General features: G+C 41.8%; 1 protein-coding gene across 5 annotated transcripts in view; it reads right to left on the bottom strand.

The window, feature by feature from the left end:
- ralgapa2 (Ral GTPase activating protein catalytic subunit alpha 2) overlaps positions 1-21,140 on the bottom strand; it is a 79,576-nt gene that overhangs the window by 24,351 nt on the left and 34,085 nt on the right. For all 5 annotated transcript variants that reach the window (XM_026356298.1, XM_026356303.1, XM_026356301.1 and 2 more), the window contains 14 exons: positions 16,720-16,848; positions 15,672-15,800; positions 15,413-15,471; positions 15,063-15,171; positions 13,356-13,466; positions 13,046-13,114; positions 12,626-12,760; positions 10,203-10,380; positions 7,975-8,809; positions 7,341-7,412; positions 6,434-6,557; positions 6,169-6,324; positions 3,102-3,260; positions 1,312-1,439 (listed from right to left, as the gene is read on the bottom strand). In XM_026356298.1, the coding sequence (XP_026212083.1) occupies positions 1,312-1,439; positions 3,102-3,260; positions 6,169-6,324; positions 6,434-6,557; positions 7,341-7,412; positions 7,975-8,809; positions 10,203-10,380; positions 12,626-12,760; positions 13,046-13,114; positions 13,356-13,466; positions 15,063-15,171; positions 15,413-15,471; positions 15,672-15,800; positions 16,720-16,848 (2,393 nt within the window). The remainder of the gene's footprint in view (positions 1-1,311; positions 1,440-3,101; positions 3,261-6,168; positions 6,325-6,433; positions 6,558-7,340; positions 7,413-7,974; positions 8,810-10,202; positions 10,381-12,625; positions 12,761-13,045; positions 13,115-13,355; positions 13,467-15,062; positions 15,172-15,412; positions 15,472-15,671; positions 15,801-16,719; positions 16,849-21,140) is intronic.

Below are 21,140 nucleotides of genomic sequence, written 5' to 3'. Positions count from 1 at the left end.
TCATTCATCTCCTCTCTTGGAGTGCATGAGGCCTGGCTTCCTATCAGTGCCAGAACTCCAAAGGCAGCGCTTATCTCCTCTCATAGATCATACCTTTGTGTGCCGTCTGCTCCTCTGCTAAGGAATGCCAGGTAAGGCTTTTGTGGCTCAGCACAGGCCTGGTACTGCCTACCCACCCCCCCCAAACCCCTGAGGCTCACAGAGGCAGTCAGGCCTGTGGCTGGCCCCCCTCTGGCCATGACAGTCACACTGGGCTAATTCACTTGGCGTCAAGTAACAGACATCTGTCACTCAGGATGCCCCGGGGGACACACAGACAAGACCCGATATAGGGGTGGGCCAGAGGAAGTGATGCATTGTGAAATGCATACAGGCAGACACATACTGATACACAACTACTACTAGAATGAAGAAAGATGGTGTGCTGCAGATTAAAGCACAGAGGCCTGTGCTGCAACTGACTGTGACACAAAGTCTTGATAATAACTCAAAAACAAGTTTTTCAAAAAATATCAATGTCTTAAAACAATAGATCTCTTCCATCCAAAATGAAACATCCCTAGGGGGAAGTTTCTATAGCAACTGCCATAGGGGGAGCGTTGAGTTTTGATGAGGCGGTGCAGTATATGCTGTCCGAGGAGAAGCGTGGGCACTGGGGGAGATCATATTTCCCCCTGCAGGGGCCATCCCGACTCTGCCCCCATCTCGCCCCCTAACTCTGTGCTGCTAGCATTCACATGCTAATTCCTTTCCATTGGTGATTACACTCCCTTTAAACCAACTGACAACTACAGCTGGAGTCAGGCTCTTAACGGCACACTGTTGGATGAATGGGTGGAGGGATGATGGCGAGTACGTGTGTATCTGTGTGCCTGTGTGCACTTGTATGTGTTTTGTTGATGAGACGCTCTTATTTTGTGCTCCATAAAACGGTAGTGATAGATGATGACAAAATCCCATGCTGCTCCAGGCTGTGAAACAGCCCCAGCCTAATAGCTGTATGTAAATCAACCAGCCCATAAAGATCAGTGTCAGCACTCAGCTGTGTACGTTGGCTGACATGACAAGCACGCCACATGTCTCAATGAATTTACCCAAATGGGCTGCTGGTGGTGCTGGAAATTTAAGCTCAGTGGTATTATACATGTAACAAAACTGTCATAAAACATTGCCTAATAACTTTAATGGTCTCAGCTGTATGGGTAATCAACGGGTGATCTTCTATTAAAATGTTGCATTCCTCTGATGAGCTTTCCCTGTATGGGATAGTGAACGGTAAATGAAGCAGAAGGCACGAGTAGTAAAGGATACAAGCTCTGGTAGAGTGTCAGCCGGGACTTGACAGCTCTGCTGGCATTGATACAGGTGGCCCGCACCAAGCTTGGCAGCAGTGTCCCAGTAATGATGGCGCCATTAAACAGAGGCCCAAAGAAAGGAACCTGAGGAAGTTAAGAGAGAGAAAAGAAGAATAAAGAATATTAAAAATGTAGTTTAATCAAGTGTAATTTGGCCAGTGTCCTGCCATTTATAGGCACATGCTTAAAAATTAGCTTGATGCTTAATTAAAAATATTTTCTTCTTCTTTTTAACAGTTTCGCCATATGTTTAAGGAAAAGGTTCAATGTGAAACTGGATTTTATCTTTGCATGACAACCACACATATCTAATGAGAATCAATATTAGGTAAATTTAATTCAAATGACAATCAATACTTGAACAATACCCTCATATGGAGCTACCAAACAAATACAAAGGGCCAATATGCATTTTAACCGCAGCGTGTGAGGGTGTGTGGCTACACGCGTCTGTTCATGCATATTGGAAGGGGGCCCTTAATCACTGAAGCTAAATGGTCGTTGACCTGGAAGCTGACGTGAATGTCAAAGTCTCTCCAAAAGGTCCTGCTGTCTTCAAATGGGCAGTTCAGCGAATATAATAAACACACAAATTTAACAATAAATGGATTCTAAACAGAAATGTTAAGAACCAATTAACTTAATCACAGGCTAAAAACTAAACTAGCATGTAAAGGTTCCTTTATAGTTTCTTGGAGGTGGAAGAAGTTAAAATCGTACAATTCTGGAAAAAGGTGCTGGCCTGCAGTGGGGATGGGAGGAGTAGAACAGTTTGCAGATGCTCTTCAACCAAGTGTGGGCTAGTTGTATTAACGGAAACTCTCCAAAGAGTCTTTGACATTGTTGTAATAGACTGAGTAAGTTTAAGTGTAATAAAGACAGCCAGACCGGCTTATATTTGGAAAAGAGCTTAAATCTTTTAAAAGAAAAATAATATTAAATTAAAATAAGTCACTAATACTAAATTACACTATAATAGTTAAACTGTTAGTAAACATTGCAGAAATATAACACACTAATAAATGAATGAAGAGAGAACACTTTAATGAAGAAACAGGGATCATTGGTCCTTTGGGGTTAAACTTGGACCTTCTTAATCAAGCTAAGCTTGGACCTTTCTATTACATAATTATATAATAACTGAGAACTCTCAGTCATCTCTGTAAAATAACTTCAAAGACAATTAATGAAATCTAAAAAAGCTTGTAATACGGAATATATTTTTTATCTGAATAATGTCATGTAGGAATAATGGAAAGTATTGTGGCTGTAGCTGAACATCTGAAGCCTGCCATCTCAAACGAAGAAATTTCACTGTCCTCTGAAAGACCACACATCGAGTGCAGTACTATGGAGTGTCCAAGATGAAAGCCAGCCAAGAAAGGCTAGAACCATCTCTGAAAGCACATACCCACAGTGTGGGTAATAATGTACTGTTGGAGTAGGAGCCTTCAGATAGAAACCACAACAGGAGAAAAAAACCTATAAAACTCCCTGAAACTCTTAACAGGAAACAAGCACATGAGACTGCTGTAACTCATGAGCAGAGACTGAAAATAGGTGACCGAAAATAGCCTGGATTGTTTACTTGCTTATGGTGCCAGAAAAATAAGACATGTTATCATCTTAATTTAAAAAACAAAAAACCCTAATTAACATCTAGGACATGCAAAAAAAAAAAAAAAACGAACTTCAAATGTGTTGTTTGTGCATTGTTCATAATGGTCACTGACTGCAGCTGTTTACCTGTGGTTTCTTCATGATCTGGATGTAATACATGTGGTTCTTCATCGGGTAAATGATAATCAGCACGTCTCCAAAGTCTGTTGGGATGATACCACGTCGGTAGTCCCTGGTGTGCTCGGACCACACTATGTGCACCTCATCATTTCCCAGGTGACGCAGCTGCCAAGCAAACAAAATCAGTCTAATCAAGTGCCTGGTGAGTGTAGGTCATTTTCATCCCTATGGTGATGATGACAGGAATACAAATTTAGTCAGATTAGGACATGTCACTGGGTTTATCCAGTTTGGCATCTTAGTCCCACATCAGCTCCAGAAGGCAGGAATGAACGGACAGAATTAATGATAATAAAATTTTATTTTCTGCTGACAGTTCAGCAAAGGTTCCATAAATAAATAGCATTTAGCAGCAATAATTACCTTTAATCACTGCATAAAGCAACAATTAATTTAATGATTTTTTTCCATTATAAGCTATAAAAGTAAAAACGATGTATGCTAAGGATAAAAAAAAAAAAAATGTAACAGGTGTTAGAATAAGGTGACTGCTTACTGCTAAATCCCAAACTTTGTTTGAAAACAACAGTTTAAATAGGGGTCTGGGCTCTTTATATAGCAGTTTTTCATTACAAATTCAAATTGCAAACACAAAATGCACAAAATTGAGCATTTTAAAAACAAATAATTCAAATCCAATTAACTCTCTCCATCAGAGATTAAATTGCTTCCCATTTGCAGTCTATTCACAAACACAAATGAAACTGGGCAGGACAAGAACATACACTTAAATGACAGGAAATTGAGCGATGCTAGTTTGAAATGGGTAAACAGTTTTTCCCTTTCCAAAGTAAAACAGACAGACACAGCTACATTATACTCTCTGACAAGTGCAGATCATTTATTAGCTGGTAAGTCCAGTGATGTTGAATCAAGCTGTCCGTCCCCTTTTCTGAGGTATCATGGACAATGAAAAGTGAGATTCTACTGAGAAGAAAACATCTGCCAATGTACTGTGGGCCTAATGAGCCATTAAGAAACATGCCCTTGCCACCAAAAATGCAATTAGCACATTCTATTATAAGCCCTTAATTATGCTAATACGGTAATCTTAAACAAATTCACGGCATGCTGATTACTGATGCTTGCCAGTTCAGCCTGTCTGTCCAGGGATCAGCAGGTACCAACCAGGTCAGTCACTGGGACAATTTCAGAGAAAATGTTGAATATGCATTTGTGATAGACAATCAACACTAGGATGTTAATTTGGGTTAAGATATTAGCATTTGGATGGGCTGAATCACAACTTTAATGAGGATGCTTATGCTCTAGTCAATCATCTTCGGCAGCAATTTATTTACTCCTTTGGTAATCACATACAAATGTTTGAGACTTATTTAATGAAATGTGATTCAAGTCAAAGGCTCTTGTCCAATTAGCCCTCTTTGACCTCCCACCCAGCCAATGGGCTCCACACATGGTGACAGCAGCCCAGAGGCCAACAGAACACAAGAGGTTCCTTATAAAAACAACCTGCAGTAGTCCAGTTAAGCTGCAGTGCCTCGGGGTGAGGGTGATAGTTAAGGCACTTGTCCATCTCCCTCTAATTCTCTCTCACACACTCTCTCTCACACACACACACTCTCTCTCTCACACACACACACACACACACACACACACACACACACACACACACACACACACACACACACACAGTCTACATGGCCTGACCCCAACCCTGCAGGTCGCTTCTATAACCACATTACTGAAGCCAGCTGCTACTGCTGCAGCCTGCACTGCCCTAAAATCCACAATTGGATTGAGGAATTCATGGTTTTCCCTCCTTTCTCTTTGGTTTAGCTGCACCCCCCCTTCATTCCACTGTCTTCAAACAGGCAATCTCCCCATCAAGCGCTCACCCGCAGTATGCCTCTACGGTCACAGGCAGTAAAGTGGGTGACTGTTGAACTAAAAGTGTTATTTTTAAATTGACAGGCAAACGTCTTGCTTGGACAGAGACAAACCTGTCTCTCATTCCAATTCTTCATACCACTTTCTCTTCGCTTTGTCCCCCCTCATCTTTTTCTGAAGCATCTGCACATGGAGACAGCCTGCCAATTTGTGCTGGGCCTGTGGCTGGTGTGGAGAGATCTGTGCAAGGTGAGCATGAGCAATTACAGAAGTTCCTGGTAAAATGAATGGAAGTGACAGCGACAGCACACTTCACTCTGGGAATGGGGCGCCCCTCCAGCGCCGCACTCTGGCCAGCTAAAGTCAGAATCTTTGCTCAGTCCTTACTAATTTCTTTGGTCACTGAGCACAGGTTCAGGATGGGTTAGGAATGAGTAGGGGGTTATTTGTGAAGCGAAGAGGGGGAGCTCTGTGGAGGACTGGAGGAAGGTTGGATATGAGGAGAGCCTGATGAATTTCCCTTCTCAGCAGGGTACTGTATGAGAAGATTGGCAGCACGGGCAGGGGCCTTGCGGCTCATTTCTTTGTGCTAACTGCTACTGGTGCAGTACAACTCAGAATCCCACTGCAGAACCCAATCGATCGCTCCTGTGGCGGCAGCAGGAATTGGATAAAAGGATCCTGCCGGCATCCGGCCGGCGCCTGCCCTAGCAGAGAGAGTTAATGGCTGAATCCAGGCCCTGGTCACACCACACAGGGAGGGGGGCAGGGGCTAGCAGAATCATAGTCATTACCGCAGCGGCACATGCCCTCTCACTCACGCGCCTGCGACTCTCTACTCCTCAGGCCTGCCTGGCCAGGGTCACTAATCAATGCCCGCACTCTGGAGTCACACCTCCTGATCACAGCTTAACACAGAGCTGAAGGCTACAACAACATACTGCTTTGGGCATGAAGGACTGTGTAGCCATTTCACTGCATCAGATGAGAAAAGCAGTTTCTCCTTAATTTCTCCTATTTCTTAACACATTCTGGTATTAAGCTGTGCATTAAATACAGTACATGTTAAGATAATTCAAACGCTGTGGACAGACGGCACAGTAATTCAATTTATAATAAAACAGGCTATAAACAAATCACAATTAGAAACCGGACTTCTTACCTTTTTGGTGAGGCTGTCATCAGAATCTGATGGCATACGTGTGGAGACGTGGAAGATGGCTTCCACAGTGGAGGTAGCATAGTATGGTGCTGTTAGACCTGTGCTGCCATTCCTCTGGAGGCCCCCCATAAAGCCACAATGTGTTGCCAAGTCCACCTGAAGGATACACATTCAGTTTAGTGCTCCGAGTGTTCTCTGTACACATTTAGCCATTAAATCTGTGAATACAGCAGATGTTTTCATCTAAATGTGTGGTTGAGTGCACCTCCCATCCCAGTCCAGACACAAACTCTTCATAGGCCTGACTCCCCGCACTGTTAGACAAGATGGAGCACTTGTCTTCTTGGCCCTCTCCAATGTAGAACACAGCAATCTTGTGGGTCTCTCGACTGCAAAACAAGACATAAAGTAGCCAGTATTAGGAAGAAGAAGAACAACCAAACAGAATTTAAAAAGCTTCTCACTACTCCAGCCACTTCAGATGAAAATACTCAAACATCCTTAGAAAACTACACCTTGCCTATCAAAGTAAATTCTGTGTCCATGTGTAAATGAAATGTTGAATAAAACCAGGACAGCAGAATGTGTCACTGTCTCTCTAGCTCTAACATAATTTAAAAAACAATGGTGCAAAGCCCCTCACCCCCTACTCTATTTTACTGTTGCCATGGTAGTACATCATGCTGAGGTAGATTTAGGGCACTTTGCATGCTTGTGCACAGGTTGTTACTGCCCAACCAAATCTGGCATATGGGAAAATGAGGTCCAATCCTGAGGCGATTTTAAACAATTCTTTAATAAGCTCTTGTCATTTGCGAAGTGTGAAGTAGTTATTGACTGGACCAAGGGAAGAAGTAAGAGGAGGACAGCAAGGAAAGTAGTGGGACGCTTCCAGCGTTGTGATCAGCAGGAAACCTGGTAAGTCATGGGGGGAGAGAGGGCACGCTATCATGCTACACTGAGCAACTGTATGAGTGATAATCAGTGTTAATTTCACTTGTGTATAGACAGGTTTATAACAGGGTTGCAGTGTCAGTTAGATGAGTAACAGAAAATACTAAAATATATTTAATTATGTGTGTTTGTAGCAATCCAATTTCAACATACATACATCATAAAATTAATTTTCTGATTCAACAACAACAAAAAAAAAAAGACAAGAAAAACATTACCACTGCCTGGAATCCAAGTTCTTCAGTTCCCTTAAGAGCTTCGAATTTTTCTTCAGCAAATGGAAACTTTTCCTGTTGAGCAAAGATAGACTTGATCAGAGATGAAATTTTGAATTCTATATATAAAGTGTCATTCGGGAAACTGCTATGCTAGCAGTGTTTTGCACTCAAGATTAACAAAGGCAAAAAAGGCACAGGTGCAAACACAAATCTCCTACTAGCTGTGTGCACGCTGCTCCATCACCATTAAGAGGTTTAAGCTTTTAATTTACGGGGAAGCACTGCAAAGATGTGGCTCTGCAAGGTAGTCCTTAGTGAAAACAGCTGGGCACTTTTACCCTGTGGAGAGGAGATTAAGACACTGCAGACTCCAGCGTGCTTTTAACTTTGCTCTTTCTCTCTTTGAGTAACGAGCCAGCAGCTGAGTGACTTTGAGGATAAAGGACGTAACTCACGTATAAAAATACACTGCAGAGGTTATTCTTAACTCTTTTTTTTTTTCTAACTGCTATTTTTAATATGTATTCTGTTGACTGAATAATAAAGGGAAAGTAGAGGAAAAACAAGAGATATCTTTATACTTCCTCTAGTAGAGTGCAAAGCAGATTGTAGACAACTTCAGTTGGTAGCATACCTGCGATCCCAAGAGTTCATGCCAAGGTCATTCAGCAGCAGCCGGCAGAAGTAGAAGGGAGCTTTTGGTTCATGATGGGATGGTTCCCTCTGGCAGGCAGCCCGAAAGCTAACATCAGCGTCCCATCTCCTCACTTGCTCCTCCTCCTGCTGTGTCTGATGGAGTATGGCCTCTATGATGGCTTTCTCTTGCTCTAGAGTCATACCATGGGGTGAGGGCGCCGGTTGGTTAAGCTTTAGTTGTGGCTGGGGCAAGCATTCAGGGCTGCTGTGGCCAAGGTCCTCCAGCAGCTTATCCAGAACGTCTACCTCCTCTTCCTCACAAAAGTCAGAGAGAGAGTCTGAGACTGATCTATGCTTTTTGTATGGTCCCTTTGTTGGAGAGGATGGCTGGTTTCTACTGTGACTGACTGTAGTACTGGAAGAAAGCGGACGATCCATGGCATTAGAAACTCCCACATTAGCACAGTCTTCCTGGCTGGTGCAGTAGAGGATTGTGCCATCCCATGAGTATTTGCCCGAGATGTCCCTGACAATGATTCTCACTTGGGAAGAAGGGTGAGGTGGTTGTCCAACTGTGGGAGACTCTGCAGGGATCTGCAGGTAGGACAGCAGTGTGCTATCATTAAAGACGAACAGCTGCAGGTTTGGGCTTTTAAAAACCTCGGAGGACAGCTCAGATGACTCCACGTATGGATTGTCATGATTTTCGCTCACTAAGCTGTGGAGAAGTGCAGGGCCACCGCTCAGCGGATGATGGCCCAGGTGGTTCACCAGGTGTGTCATGACCATCCGTGCTGTCAGCGGTATCAGCTCCATGTTGCGTCGTCGTTTTTCTTGTGGAAAAAATAAGGAGAGAAAGATAAAAATACTAAGACCACATCGGAAGAAAATACATGTGAAAGATGTGATCAATGGTAAAAGTTACCGATGGGCTTGGAATAAAACCCATACAATCTTTAATAATATACCCCACAGCGACCTTGCTAACCATTATTTCAAAAGCCCCACATTTGTGTGTAGACATGCTACCATCTCTGTTAGCTCTTTTTACACAAAGCCAAATCTCATTTATGATTACTAATAGGGGTACTTTATTCGTTTCTCACAATGGCTTGTCCAGCACACCTCTAAGTAGGTAGCATCTAAATCTAATCATGAGAGACAACTTTGAAAAGCCCATTGAGTTGTCTTACAATGAACAAGCGTTGATACTGGTCGAGTGCTAATGAGAACCACCGTCTTTATAGGCTGCTGAATAGGACTCTACTTAGTGAATTGCATTTATGTAAATGCACAGGTTTTTACTCCCAAGTGAAAGGCATGCCGTGCTTTATTCTACAGTGATGTGGGAAAAACAAGAAGATGCACTCTTGCATTGTGACAGTGCTATCAATACCATCATCCCCCATCAAAGTGGAGAAAGCTCTTTAGAAAGCAGGCCAAGCTGCATTAGAGATGCACTGGCTCTTTGATGTGACTTGATCAATATGAGGTGGGGGCATGAATATAACTAGGCCGGCACTCTTTGGTTTGCCCTTTTGATAGTGTTTTGTTATTTCTAATAAGACTCAGGGAAGTTGAGGTGTAGCTGAAAAAGCCGAGGTGTGGTGAAATTTTCCAGGCAAAAGCTATTGTTCAAATTTCTTACATTGTTTCAGTAGACATATGCACTGTGTATTTGTGCTTAGAGGACTTTTTAGAAGTTGAGGACATGCTGGAGAGAGACGAATACATTGCCTAATGGAATCACAAGGTCACAAAAAAAGAAGAAAAAAAAAAAATCACATTTTTATCTAAACCCCGTAATGGGTCTTCTCTCTAGGGCTGAGCACTAATGCGAACATTCCATTCCCTGTGATGGTTGATTTCCTTTTCATACTTTTAATAAGATATTGACATTTAATGGAGAGGTTCCAAATGGACAGTCTACTTAGAGTTTGCTTTTCACTGTAATCTTAGATTTTTGGGGTAAAAGAACATATGCCTCTGTGGTCTTCATGAAGTACAGTATGGAGCTGAAGCAAAGGAGTACGTGTATCATGGTCAGAGAGGGTAATCTGGCGATTAGCTGTAATGTGACAGCTGACAGCAACCACTTTTCTTCTCTATGTATGTATCCAAACATAAAAATACATGCACATACTATCCACACAGTAGGTGCATCAGGATGGCTTCCTCCCCCTCACTGTTGATGCATAGAGTGAGCGCCTATGTGTTTATCCTTACCTTCAGCTACGGTGAGCAGGTTGCTGAAGTCAGTAGCATTCGACTGGGAGGGGGGCGGCTCAAAGTTCTTAACCTGACCCAACATGAGGTCATAGTCACTGGACAAGTCAGACAGACTGAGGAGGTAGTGGCTCTGTTGGGTGTGCAGGTTGGAGCCGGACACGCAGCAGTGCAGCACCTTAGAAAAAGAACATAATATGAAAGATGAAGTGTGCCTGGCCACTGATTGTACAATGAGAGGCACTTTAAAGCTGGACACTCTGATGTGCAAACACACCATCTTAGTAGATATGATGGTGTCTGGCAAGGTGATATATAGTGACAAGTCTGCAAGTCTGTTCTAGATTGACATGATCCAGGAGCATATGAAAGGGGAATGTATGGTCCATTTACATCATAAGGCAATGATGGGAGGGAGGGGGGAAAAAGGGGGTCTTTATTGCCACTAATCCATTTCTCCTGTGATGCGTGAGTGTATCGATCTACATAACAGATGGCAGAGCATCCGTTAGCAGGCCTAGATAAGGCGCACTGGGGCAGTTGATTACAGCCATTGGACAGGTTTACACTGTTTGATTTAATTAAGACTTTATTCTTGTGCTCAGCTCCCACCACAAACACGAAACGCTCAGCCAAACACACATGGGCGCACACACAAACACACCTGTATACTGTATCATATGAATAGAGGTAAGGTGCTGCATATGAGGGGGTAAAACATATGCCTAATGTATGTAAATGAGGGTGCCTCTCATTCAGAGTGAAGCAACTTGTGTAAAGCCATGCACAGGCTAATCCTATTCAGTACACACATATGCTTACACTTGGCTGAGAGACGCTCAGAGAGGCAGGCTGGCCCTGCCATCTGAAACAGTATTGTGTGGGGCAATGTAGACTGTATGTGGATGATTCTACAGAGTAGACCTCTGGGTGCATGGGGGAGGGATTGGATGCTTGATGCTGAAAAGACCTGAACCAAACAGCTGCTACACCAAAGCCCCAAAGAGCTTCCTCTGTGGAGAGGTGGAACAGAAAGGGAGGGGGAAAAACCCACGGCTGTGCTTGACAACTAAGTGACTGCACTTCACATAGCAACAGTTCCTGGAAGGTAACACACAGTGAAACAGGCATACTGTAGTTAGAAGCACATATGGTATAGATATATGAGTATGCCCATGTACACATGTAATCAAATAACAGAAATGCAAACAGTGACATACAGGTGCGCACATGCACAACTGTACCTATTCTTGCTTGCTCTCTCTCCCTCACACATACACACTTGCACAGAGGGGTGGTGCAGCTGGCTGCTGAGGCTGAGAGAGCAGATGGAGAAGCTTGAGCAGAACTCCACTGAACCGGCGAGGTCTAGTGTAATGTTGCTTTTCACATTGATCAGCATGCTGTCAGTCACCGCAAACAACTCTTCTAATTTTTCTCTTCATCTCACGGTGACAAGCGTGACTACTTTTCATTAGCTGTGTAAATATACTGTGCTAGTATCTGATAACTAAGGTAAAGAACAGCTTATAAATGTTTTCTAAATGTAAGACAGAGACACTCAGTCTCACTTTTGAAATAAAAGGCAGGTGTTTACTGTTGTAGAAGCTACTGTCTGCTTATTACAGTGAATAATTAGCAGTCAGTGTTTCTGTGGAAATGTATAGGTTGATCTTGATATTGCATTAATATTGTCACACCTTGTGACGCCTTGCTTAAAATATTGTTTCCAGTGAAACCCAGAGGGGACATGGCTTTTGTGTGCTGATAGACAACCAATCATGCCTAATTATCTTTGCTTTCATAGCAGCTGCAGTCGCTCTCATATTAAGACATATTCCATTCAAATCTCCAGGACAAGCGTTTATAGCCTCAGCATATCAAGTGGACAAAGGGTCCTGTTTGAATAATTGGACCATTTCTTATCAGGGGTGACATCCTTACAAAGATCTGCCGTTGACCGCATCTGCCCAGACAGGAGGGAATGAATAATACCTCATTCATTTGCGCCTGAAGTTTGGCCCTCATCCTCAGGGTCAGGCCATAAAATGAAGGGTTAGAGGGACAAATACAGGGAAATGGATAGAGCACTGAATATTTTGCCCCTTTAAAAAATATGCAATTATGCTCCTGCAAAGTAAATTGCAAGGGTTCCTGCATATGATAAATGCTAACCGCATGCATGCGGGTGCTTATATGCTTTTGTGCCAATATAATGTTAAATGAGGCATAGTCATAAGGTCATGGTGGAGGTGAGCCTAATTTAAGTGGCCAGCCCATGTAGTAGGGTGGGGGGAAAGTTGCTGTGTCTGCGGGCAAAACCTATTTATGTTTTAGAAGATACTGGAAAGTGGTCAGCACTAAAGTGAGTTCCTTTAGGTGTTTTGTAGCTGAAACCTTGAGCTGGCAGTGTGGCTACAAACCCTGTAGATGTAATCTAGCAAAGGGGCCTTGTGGGATGTGCGGTCCTCCACGGGCATGTTGATAGGTTCCAGCAGCAGGCTTAAGGGAACAGCCATGCACCAGTCCAACAGGCAAAGCAGCAGCGACACCATTAACTGAGGAGTTAAGGAAAAAGAATAAGTGCCTTCATATAGTTTAGTTTAGTTTGGTGAACAAAAACATACAATATAATATTAATGGAGCAAAAAAAAAAAAAGATTTGTTTCAGAGAAACAACAGGTATTAAAAGAGAGCTGCAGAGAATAAATGCACAGACAGAGAGAGGTAAAGAGGGAAAGAATAGAGAACAAATCACATCAGTCAAAACATTCCTCTGCAAATGCACCATTCCAGCATGATAGATCAAGGCCATTTTACGTCCCCTCCTTTCCAACATGTACCTTTTTGTCTGCTTCCACTGTTGAGTGCTCTGCACTTGGCAACAAAAAGGCTATTGTGGCCACAAAGATCTGTGTTGGGACAAAACAAGGAGAAAGATAATTGGATCACACACTCCTATTCATCAGCCTTCTGCTAAAATGGATGTGATACCACGGGATGTAGGGTATACATATGCATGAGTAATGCTTGGATGGGCATTTAAAAGCTGAAGTGACTTAACAGGAATTTCTGTTACTTATAGTAACTCTCCAAAGCCACTAATGGCTACTGGAAATTTATCTGTGTGTATGTACGTTGTGCATATCTTACCTCAATGATTTTCTTCGGTAGAGTGGGCTCCAATCTCTGGAGATGTTCCCAGTGAGAGATGAGCAGCTGAAACACGTCACAGGCTACTTGAGCCACCGCTTTGTTTCCAAACTGGACAAACAAACAAACAAAAGGCAATGTTAAGGACTTGGCTCCTTGTGTAACATAAAGCAACAAAATAGAAAGAAATGCATTAAGTCAAGACTTTTCTATTATACATCTACATAACTGAAGCAGAAGGATGTTTTTATTTAATTGCCTTAAAATAGTTTCTGCACACTGTGAGAGGAATTCACTGGAAATCCACTCATGCTAGCTAGCTCGGTTAAGATACAAAAAAACAAATTCAAATGATCCAATATGTCTTACACTGTAATATTTACACACCTGATATGTACACTAAGATATGCATGTATGAAAAAATTACTACTCATGTCAATGTTAAGCCACATCACTGTAGAATAAAGCACAAACATACATCACAAAAGAACAAATTTAAAGGTGGATGTGAATTCATGTGCAGTAAGCATGCAAACAGTTTATTGATTGTGTTAGTTAGTTATTTAGATCATCTTTCATAATTCCCTGACTGCAACACTTAGACTAATTTGGAAGGATTGTTTACACTATTATTGAGTTTATTTTATGCTGGATGTGTAAATACCTACAGTAAATTCTTAAAAGAGAGGGTCATTGGTGGATAAAGTTGTATTTGGAAAAGTTTAGCCATGCACACTGACTGTGGCAAAATTCAGAGTAATTTCCCTCAAATTTAGTTTTTCACTTACTCTTCAGATAATCTGCATAATTTCATTTCCACTTCAAACCATGGCCCATTTTCTCCAGACTCACTGGAGGAAAGAATTGAGCTGTTGACAATTTTCTTTCAAATGTGGATTTCTTCAGTGATTTGAAATTCTTTGTGGAGAAATAGAATTTCCCATTTCTTCCAGCTGAATGCCTCTCAACATGTAACAAGGGCAGACAATGTGGGGAGTGCAGAAATGGCCAAACACAAAAAGGGGCCCTGAGAGTTCAGCACCTGCTTTTAGAAAAGAGACTCTCGGTGGCACTCTTCCCCCTAGATCCCCCACCCAGCATATACCCGCTATTTTGGGGCTGGCTGAGTTTGTGTGTCAAGTTGTACAGGGGAGTGATTACTGCTCCATTAGAGACAGGGGTGGGGGGCGTGGGGGGTTTGCTCGAACAGGAAGCTGGGAGATGTAGCTGCTTAAATTGGCCCACATCTACTGAGAGCGAGCAGCCTGGAAATTACGCCACCGCCCCAAACCCTTTTCCATGGAAAAAAAAAAAAAAACAGCCTCCACTGGTTCTCTGCATCTCTTCACTCAGAGAGAAAAGAGGGCTCTTCCAAAATATACCCATGAGTCACATCACTGCACATGTTTTATTCTCACACTTTTTCTCTCCTCGCTATGTTGAAATTGTCCTGCAGTCCTTTTATGTAATCAACTATCATTTTTGTTAGAACTAAACCCTACAGGGCGTAAAACAAAAAAGATTGTGATGAAATCCAGCCAATCTCTGTGATTTATTCTGGTATTTTTGCCATTTCTAATGGTTAACACGGCCCGTGTGTGTGTGTGTGTGTGTTTTTTAAGTGTAGATGTATTTTGTAAATCATATTGTATGTGTTATTAGGAATGACAGAGTAAACATACAAAGTTTCCTCAGGGGATCACTTACCTTTAGTGTTACTCCCAAAATGTTGATGGCATCTTTTACTTGGTGGTGGATGTTCTTTTGCATTAGCTCCTCACACACCCATAGACCCAGACTGCACACAGCAATACACCTAAATGACAAAAGCAGAATACCAATTTATGTAAATGTAACAGTATATATAAAAATATAAAATGCATTTTAAAACTATTCTACTATTGAACTAAAGGACAAAATTAATAATTTTGGATTTGGCTTTAGAAGTACTGCACAGATGCCATCCATTAACTCAAATTTTATTATGTATGTAAAAACACAGTACCACCAAACTAATAAAATAAATGAAGACAATATAAACTAAGCAGAAAAAATACCTGGCCCCTTCACAGTGTTCCTTTGTTGCAGTTTCCAGAAGTTTGTTGACTAGATAATCCTGATTGATAAAGACATAAAAACAGATCACAACATGCTCTTAACTCTTTATTTACAATTTGGAATAATATAATGGCAAATAGTCAAACATGTTCAAATCGTATGTACAACTCTTACAATGACTACAGATGACTAAACATTTTTTTGTTTTTTTCATGTAACCATGTTTCAGTTAAATTACGGCACCTGTTGATCATTTACCTTGATATCCTCATTGCCTACAACTATTTCATCAGAGCCAGGCACATGCTGTAGTACAGGAATCTGGAGGTAAAGGTTGGGGAAACACACAAGGGAGCCCAGGACTGTCTGAGCCTCCATCCTCGGAGCCTGGTGGTAATGAGACAAAGACATGCTATCGTTAATTCCCTAAAGCTACATGAAAAACAACCAACTCTTAGGAAAACAGGAAGCACGCTATCAGGGGGAAAAGGATTGAAGGGATCCAACAGAATTAATTTTGTCCTTTTTTTTGTCATGACTCTGCTGAACATCAACAGAATCTCTTGACACATGGTAGGCGTCGGGCTGATTAAATGCTTGACGGATGCAGCACTAATGCAGATCGCACATGTTGTTGCACCTGATGAGCTGATGTTGGCCTGAAAACAGATACTAAATCTGGCACACAAAACAGTAAGATACGACCCATTCATGTCCAAGATGATTCCAGTTCCAAAGGATTCTGCATAGGATTTGCACTAACCACCTGTTTTGACGTGTTGGGCACATGAGATGTTGCCGTCTATGTTTGAAGACCACAACTTTCCACAAATTCACAAATAAAAGAAAAACATGCAGTTAGCATTCCAGATGTAGTTGCTCAGTCCTACATTAAAGAACAAGAAGTGTGGTAAGACTTTGGAACTGCTGTCAAACTAAAAATTGCACTTTCAAATATTTGTGTTATTTTATTGCTCACTTATTTATTATTACAAGAATTCAAGAAAGAATGTGAACTTTTCAATTCAAAATGATTAGTAGAGTGCAATTTTATTTACAGAGCTGCTAGTCATGAGTGAGACTGTACTGTTACTGGAGAACAGTAGGCATGAGAAGAAGAACTATGATTTTGAATGTTATTGAAGTTTCTCCTCCACAGCAACAAGTACTCTGCGTCTATAAACATGAATTCTGAAGAAGTTTTAGCAACTTTCCTAAAAAACACTCAGATATCTATAAATACTGAAAAGACATTTTTGGATCAGTTTTGACTAACATAATGAATCTGAATGTTGTGTGTTTGTACCTCAGAGTAGTCCGAGCTGAGAATGCGAGCAGCAGCTGTAATAAAATCTCCAATAAGCATGGTGAAGCCCGGCAGGCCGAGGAAGAAGAATCGAGGTGAGCACGAGCGAATGATGGTGCTCAAAACATCCTGAAGACAAACATGGACGTAGACACACGTAAATATTATAAATGCTAATTAAGGGCAAATATAATTTTTTCTGGTATTACATGTCAAAAACTGAATTAAACAGATGTCCGAATCAACAACCAGCAGTACCAAAACTCAATTTCTTAGGGTTTCTCTAGTATGTTTATAGGTACAGTGGCTTCAGAAAGTATTCAGATCTTCCTTTACTATGTTTTGAATTAATTTGAAATGGAAAGTTATCATTTTTTCTAGTCAGTCTACAATTAAGAAGCCATAATCACAATGACAACATGTTATTAGAACATTCGACATTTGCTAAAGACAGAGAGTTACTTCACTACTTTATTGCAGTCCCTTTGATAGCAATTACAGCTTTGAGTCTTCTTGGCAACGTTTCAACAAGCTTCTCACACTTGGCTTTTAGGTAGTTTATCCCATTCTTTCTTGGCAGATCCTCTCAAACTCCATCAGATTGGATGAGACAAAAATTGGACTATTTGGGCAGAACTCTAATCACTGTGTCCCTCCAAAGATTTCTTCTCAAAAGTCAGGGCTTACTCAAGGACAGTCAGAAACCAGAAGTCACTCGAGCCTGGTCTTAACCATGTGGCTTTAGGTCACTGAAAAATGAACCATCACGCAGGACTTGGGTCATGTGCATTTTGAGGCAGGTTGTATTTAAAGACGCCTCTCTCTTTACTGCCTCATTCTTTTCTTCACTCTGACAAATCTCCATGTTCCTACCACTGAGATGCACTCCTATAGCATGATGATGCCACAGCTATGCCTCAGTTTAATGATGACACAAGCTGTACCTGCTCAAAGACTTAATTTTCTGTCTTATTAGGCTAGATGCTTTTAGATTCCTTTAAATGCTGTTTAAAACTCCAAGTGTGCCATGATAAGCCTTTTACTTAAAGTGACTTCCATCTAGCCACTCTACCAAGCCTGACTGATGGAACACTGCTGAGATGGCCGTCCTTCCGGCAGGTTCTTCCAGCTCTGCAGAAAACTTCTGAAGCTCTGTTAGAGTGACAGTTTAAAATTAAATTTACAACACAATCAAGTGTGCAAAAGTGAGGAGGGCTGAATACTTCTGAAGCCACTGTAGACAGGATTTTTGCATTTGGTATGAGTGTGGGGGAGTAGTAACAGAAATATTTTGTAAATGGGCCACCATGTGAGAGACATGGCAGGGAGAAAGCTTTTTCCTCCAACAGGTAGGCTAAGCATTTTATGTGTGTTGAGGAGAGTAAGGCACTCAACAACACATGTCACTAAAGGACAGAAAAAAAAACAGAGTGGGAAAGAAACACAGTGGAGAGAGAGGTAGCAGATGAATTGTTCATAGAGGATAAGAGGAAGAACAAAAGACCTCAACTTTCATGAGTCACATGTATATATACACGCATGCAAACCTGTAATTAAAGCCAGGGACAAGGTATTGTTTTGCTGAGGTACAGGCGGCTCAGTGGCAGATGGGTGCTCTTTCAACACTAACATATGCTGTACTGCAGAGAGCTCTGCACGAACTGCTCAAGTATGTACAGTATAATGAAATGCTAGCCAAGAGCATAAAAAGCCTTCAACAGGTTTAATATACCATATTTATAAAAGAAAAAAAAAAAACAGGAGCAAAGAGGTTGATTTATTTACACACCCTGACAGAATAAATACTTATTTTGAGAGAAAGAAAAATATTGGTATGAGAATTCAGCATTTCGGCAATGCAAGAAGATTGTTCGCTCTTTTATCAGATATAAGCGAGTGCATATTTGTGTACAAAGGCAAGGTCCAGGATGGAAACACCTGCCTTCTTGGCCATAAACTTGTGTAAATCGGACAGTTCAAATATCAGCCTGTTTCTAGCTGAACCGAAGGGCACTTTAGCAAACATACAAGCACACAATCTTTTCCCCCCTCAGATACACACACACGCACGCACACACGCACACGCACGCACGCGCGCGCACACACACACGCACACACGCACGCACACACACACACACACACACACACACAAACCACCTATCTATCTGTGACATTAATCACCTGAAGCTTTGGTAAACAGTGAATGCAGGTGAACAAAAGGGGAATGGAATAAGAGGCAATAAGTAGGAAGTCAAACCAACACAATGTACTGCATTCAGAAAATTGGTGGAAAGAGCTTTAGGATTGAGGGCCCATTTTACCCTCATTTTGTTGGTAATTGACCTTTGAAGCATAATGTGCAGTGCAGTCACAGGTAATTAACATGCAACAAACTGTTGCTTGATTGCCTGAAATAAGCATTTTAGAGGAAGCCACAAAAGTAGAGCGCAAAGTGTTTTCTATTGTATGTGTAAGAGAAGGGAACCTGATTTGAGGTGTGTGTACAGAAATGGGAATTGAGCTCCGCATGTGGCTCTGGAATGGCCCCCACATCAACAAAAGGTGCATTAACGTAACTCTGAATGGACCCACCTCCTGCCTTTTCATTTGGCCTCATCTCCACGAAAGCACACGCTGTCCACCTGCTGGCCCCTGGGGTGACAGGGTTCACTCCAGCATTACATCACTCCGCACATCATCGGAAAATGTTTGTCTCATTTACTAACCCTGGACAGTTTTGTAGGGGAAAGATTTCCCATTGCAATTCAAAACCATCATCACTATTAATATGCAGGGTTTTTCCTTCTCATGCTGCTGGGAAGGAATATACTAAGAGTAAGCTATAGTGAGACAATAAGACAAGAGGTTTAATCAGCAGCTACGTTTGTGGCTTTGGGGTCAACTGTCACATTTCAGTGTGGCAGTACAGGCATTATACAAGGCTGCTCTTTTTTCAGTGATAAGGAGACTAAGATAAGTTCCTCTGAAAGCACAGGAAAGGAAAACTGTTTCTACACTTGCATCTGATCTGATCACCTAATCTTGCAATATTAACTGGTGCAGTGTATAACAAGACCAAAACATGTTTCCTTTCACTTTTAAATACTGATTAAGTGAAAAAAAAGCTGCACTTGCATGCACTTTACTATACTTTACAAAATATCCTGTTAACTACTACACTCCTGACAGTAGACCTTTTAGATGGATTATTGCCATTGTGCTATAGCCATGTCTCTGCAAGACTGAAGACTGAAGAATCAGGACAATAGCCCTAACTTCTCTGTCACCTGGTGGGAGAATCCCTCTGAAAGACAGTGTCATTTTCCTTTAAGTTTAACCGATTTTAATGGTGAGATGATTTACACTATTTATCTACAGAGCATGGCTGTAGACAGATTTTAACATGGACAAAAATAAGCCATCTGGTATAATGATAGCATTTTAATAAGCATGTGTACACTACAGGCTGTATGTAAAAAGAAAAATTAAACACAGAACATGCGTTTAGCGTTATGTGCTTATACACATTCACATAGTAGATGATGTTCCAGACCAGTCTATACTGATTAATTGATGGCTAACTTAATCATGTAAGGTCATCTCAGAAAAGTAAATAAAACAGACCATACAAAATATATATATGGTGGATTTGAAAAGTATATATATATATATATTATTTTAAGGTGAGATGGGGGGTGGACTGAAGGCAGAGAGGAAGGAGGAGGGGGGAGTAAGAGCCACTTTCTTATGTTAAGCAGGCGTGCGGCTGTCCCCTATTGTGTGGCGTGAGGACTCTTTTCTCTGGCCAATTTGAGCATGCTTCAGTGGCCAGCCTGGCTCTGGCCCCCTGATGCATTATCCAGAGCCTACAACAAAAGCTGGAGAATGTTGCCTCGTCCCTCAGTGTGCCCCCCTCATTGCTCTACTCTACACTACGTTCCCCAGGCTCCCCGCCCGCTCCTTCACACACTCGCATACACACAAGGCAGGCAGGCCAGCCTACTCTGGGCCCTTGGCCGACTTGTCAGTCTAACGGAGCGCGACAGACGTCAATCCTTAATTAATCACATATACGCGGCAGGGGCTCAAAACATTATTTAACGACATGGAAAACATTCTAATAAGCTTGTCACACTGCGGCGCAATAGAAACCCAGCCAGGAGGGCATATACATACACACACACCCTTGCATCCAAAACACTCCACATTCACATGCACTTTTGTTCCTGCTCGTGCTTTGTTTTAGGAGACTCCATTCATCTCCATTCAGCTTCGTCTGGAAGAAATAGGGGAAGGCCAGATTTGAAGGGTGTGGCTACAAGAAGTGGAAAGGGCCAAAACACAGTAGCATTCTTCATCATCGATGACTGTCTTCGATACAGACCTTCAACAATGATTAATTGCAATGTTCTTATGTGACC

Source organism: Anabas testudineus, chromosome 12 (genome assembly GCF_900324465.2).
Source record: "Anabas testudineus chromosome 12, fAnaTes1.2, whole genome shotgun sequence".
NCBI lineage: Eukaryota > Metazoa > Chordata > Actinopteri > Anabantiformes > Anabantidae > Anabas > Anabas testudineus.
Note: the sequence above shows the minus strand (reverse complement) of the source record. Positions and strands in the feature narration are given on the sequence as shown.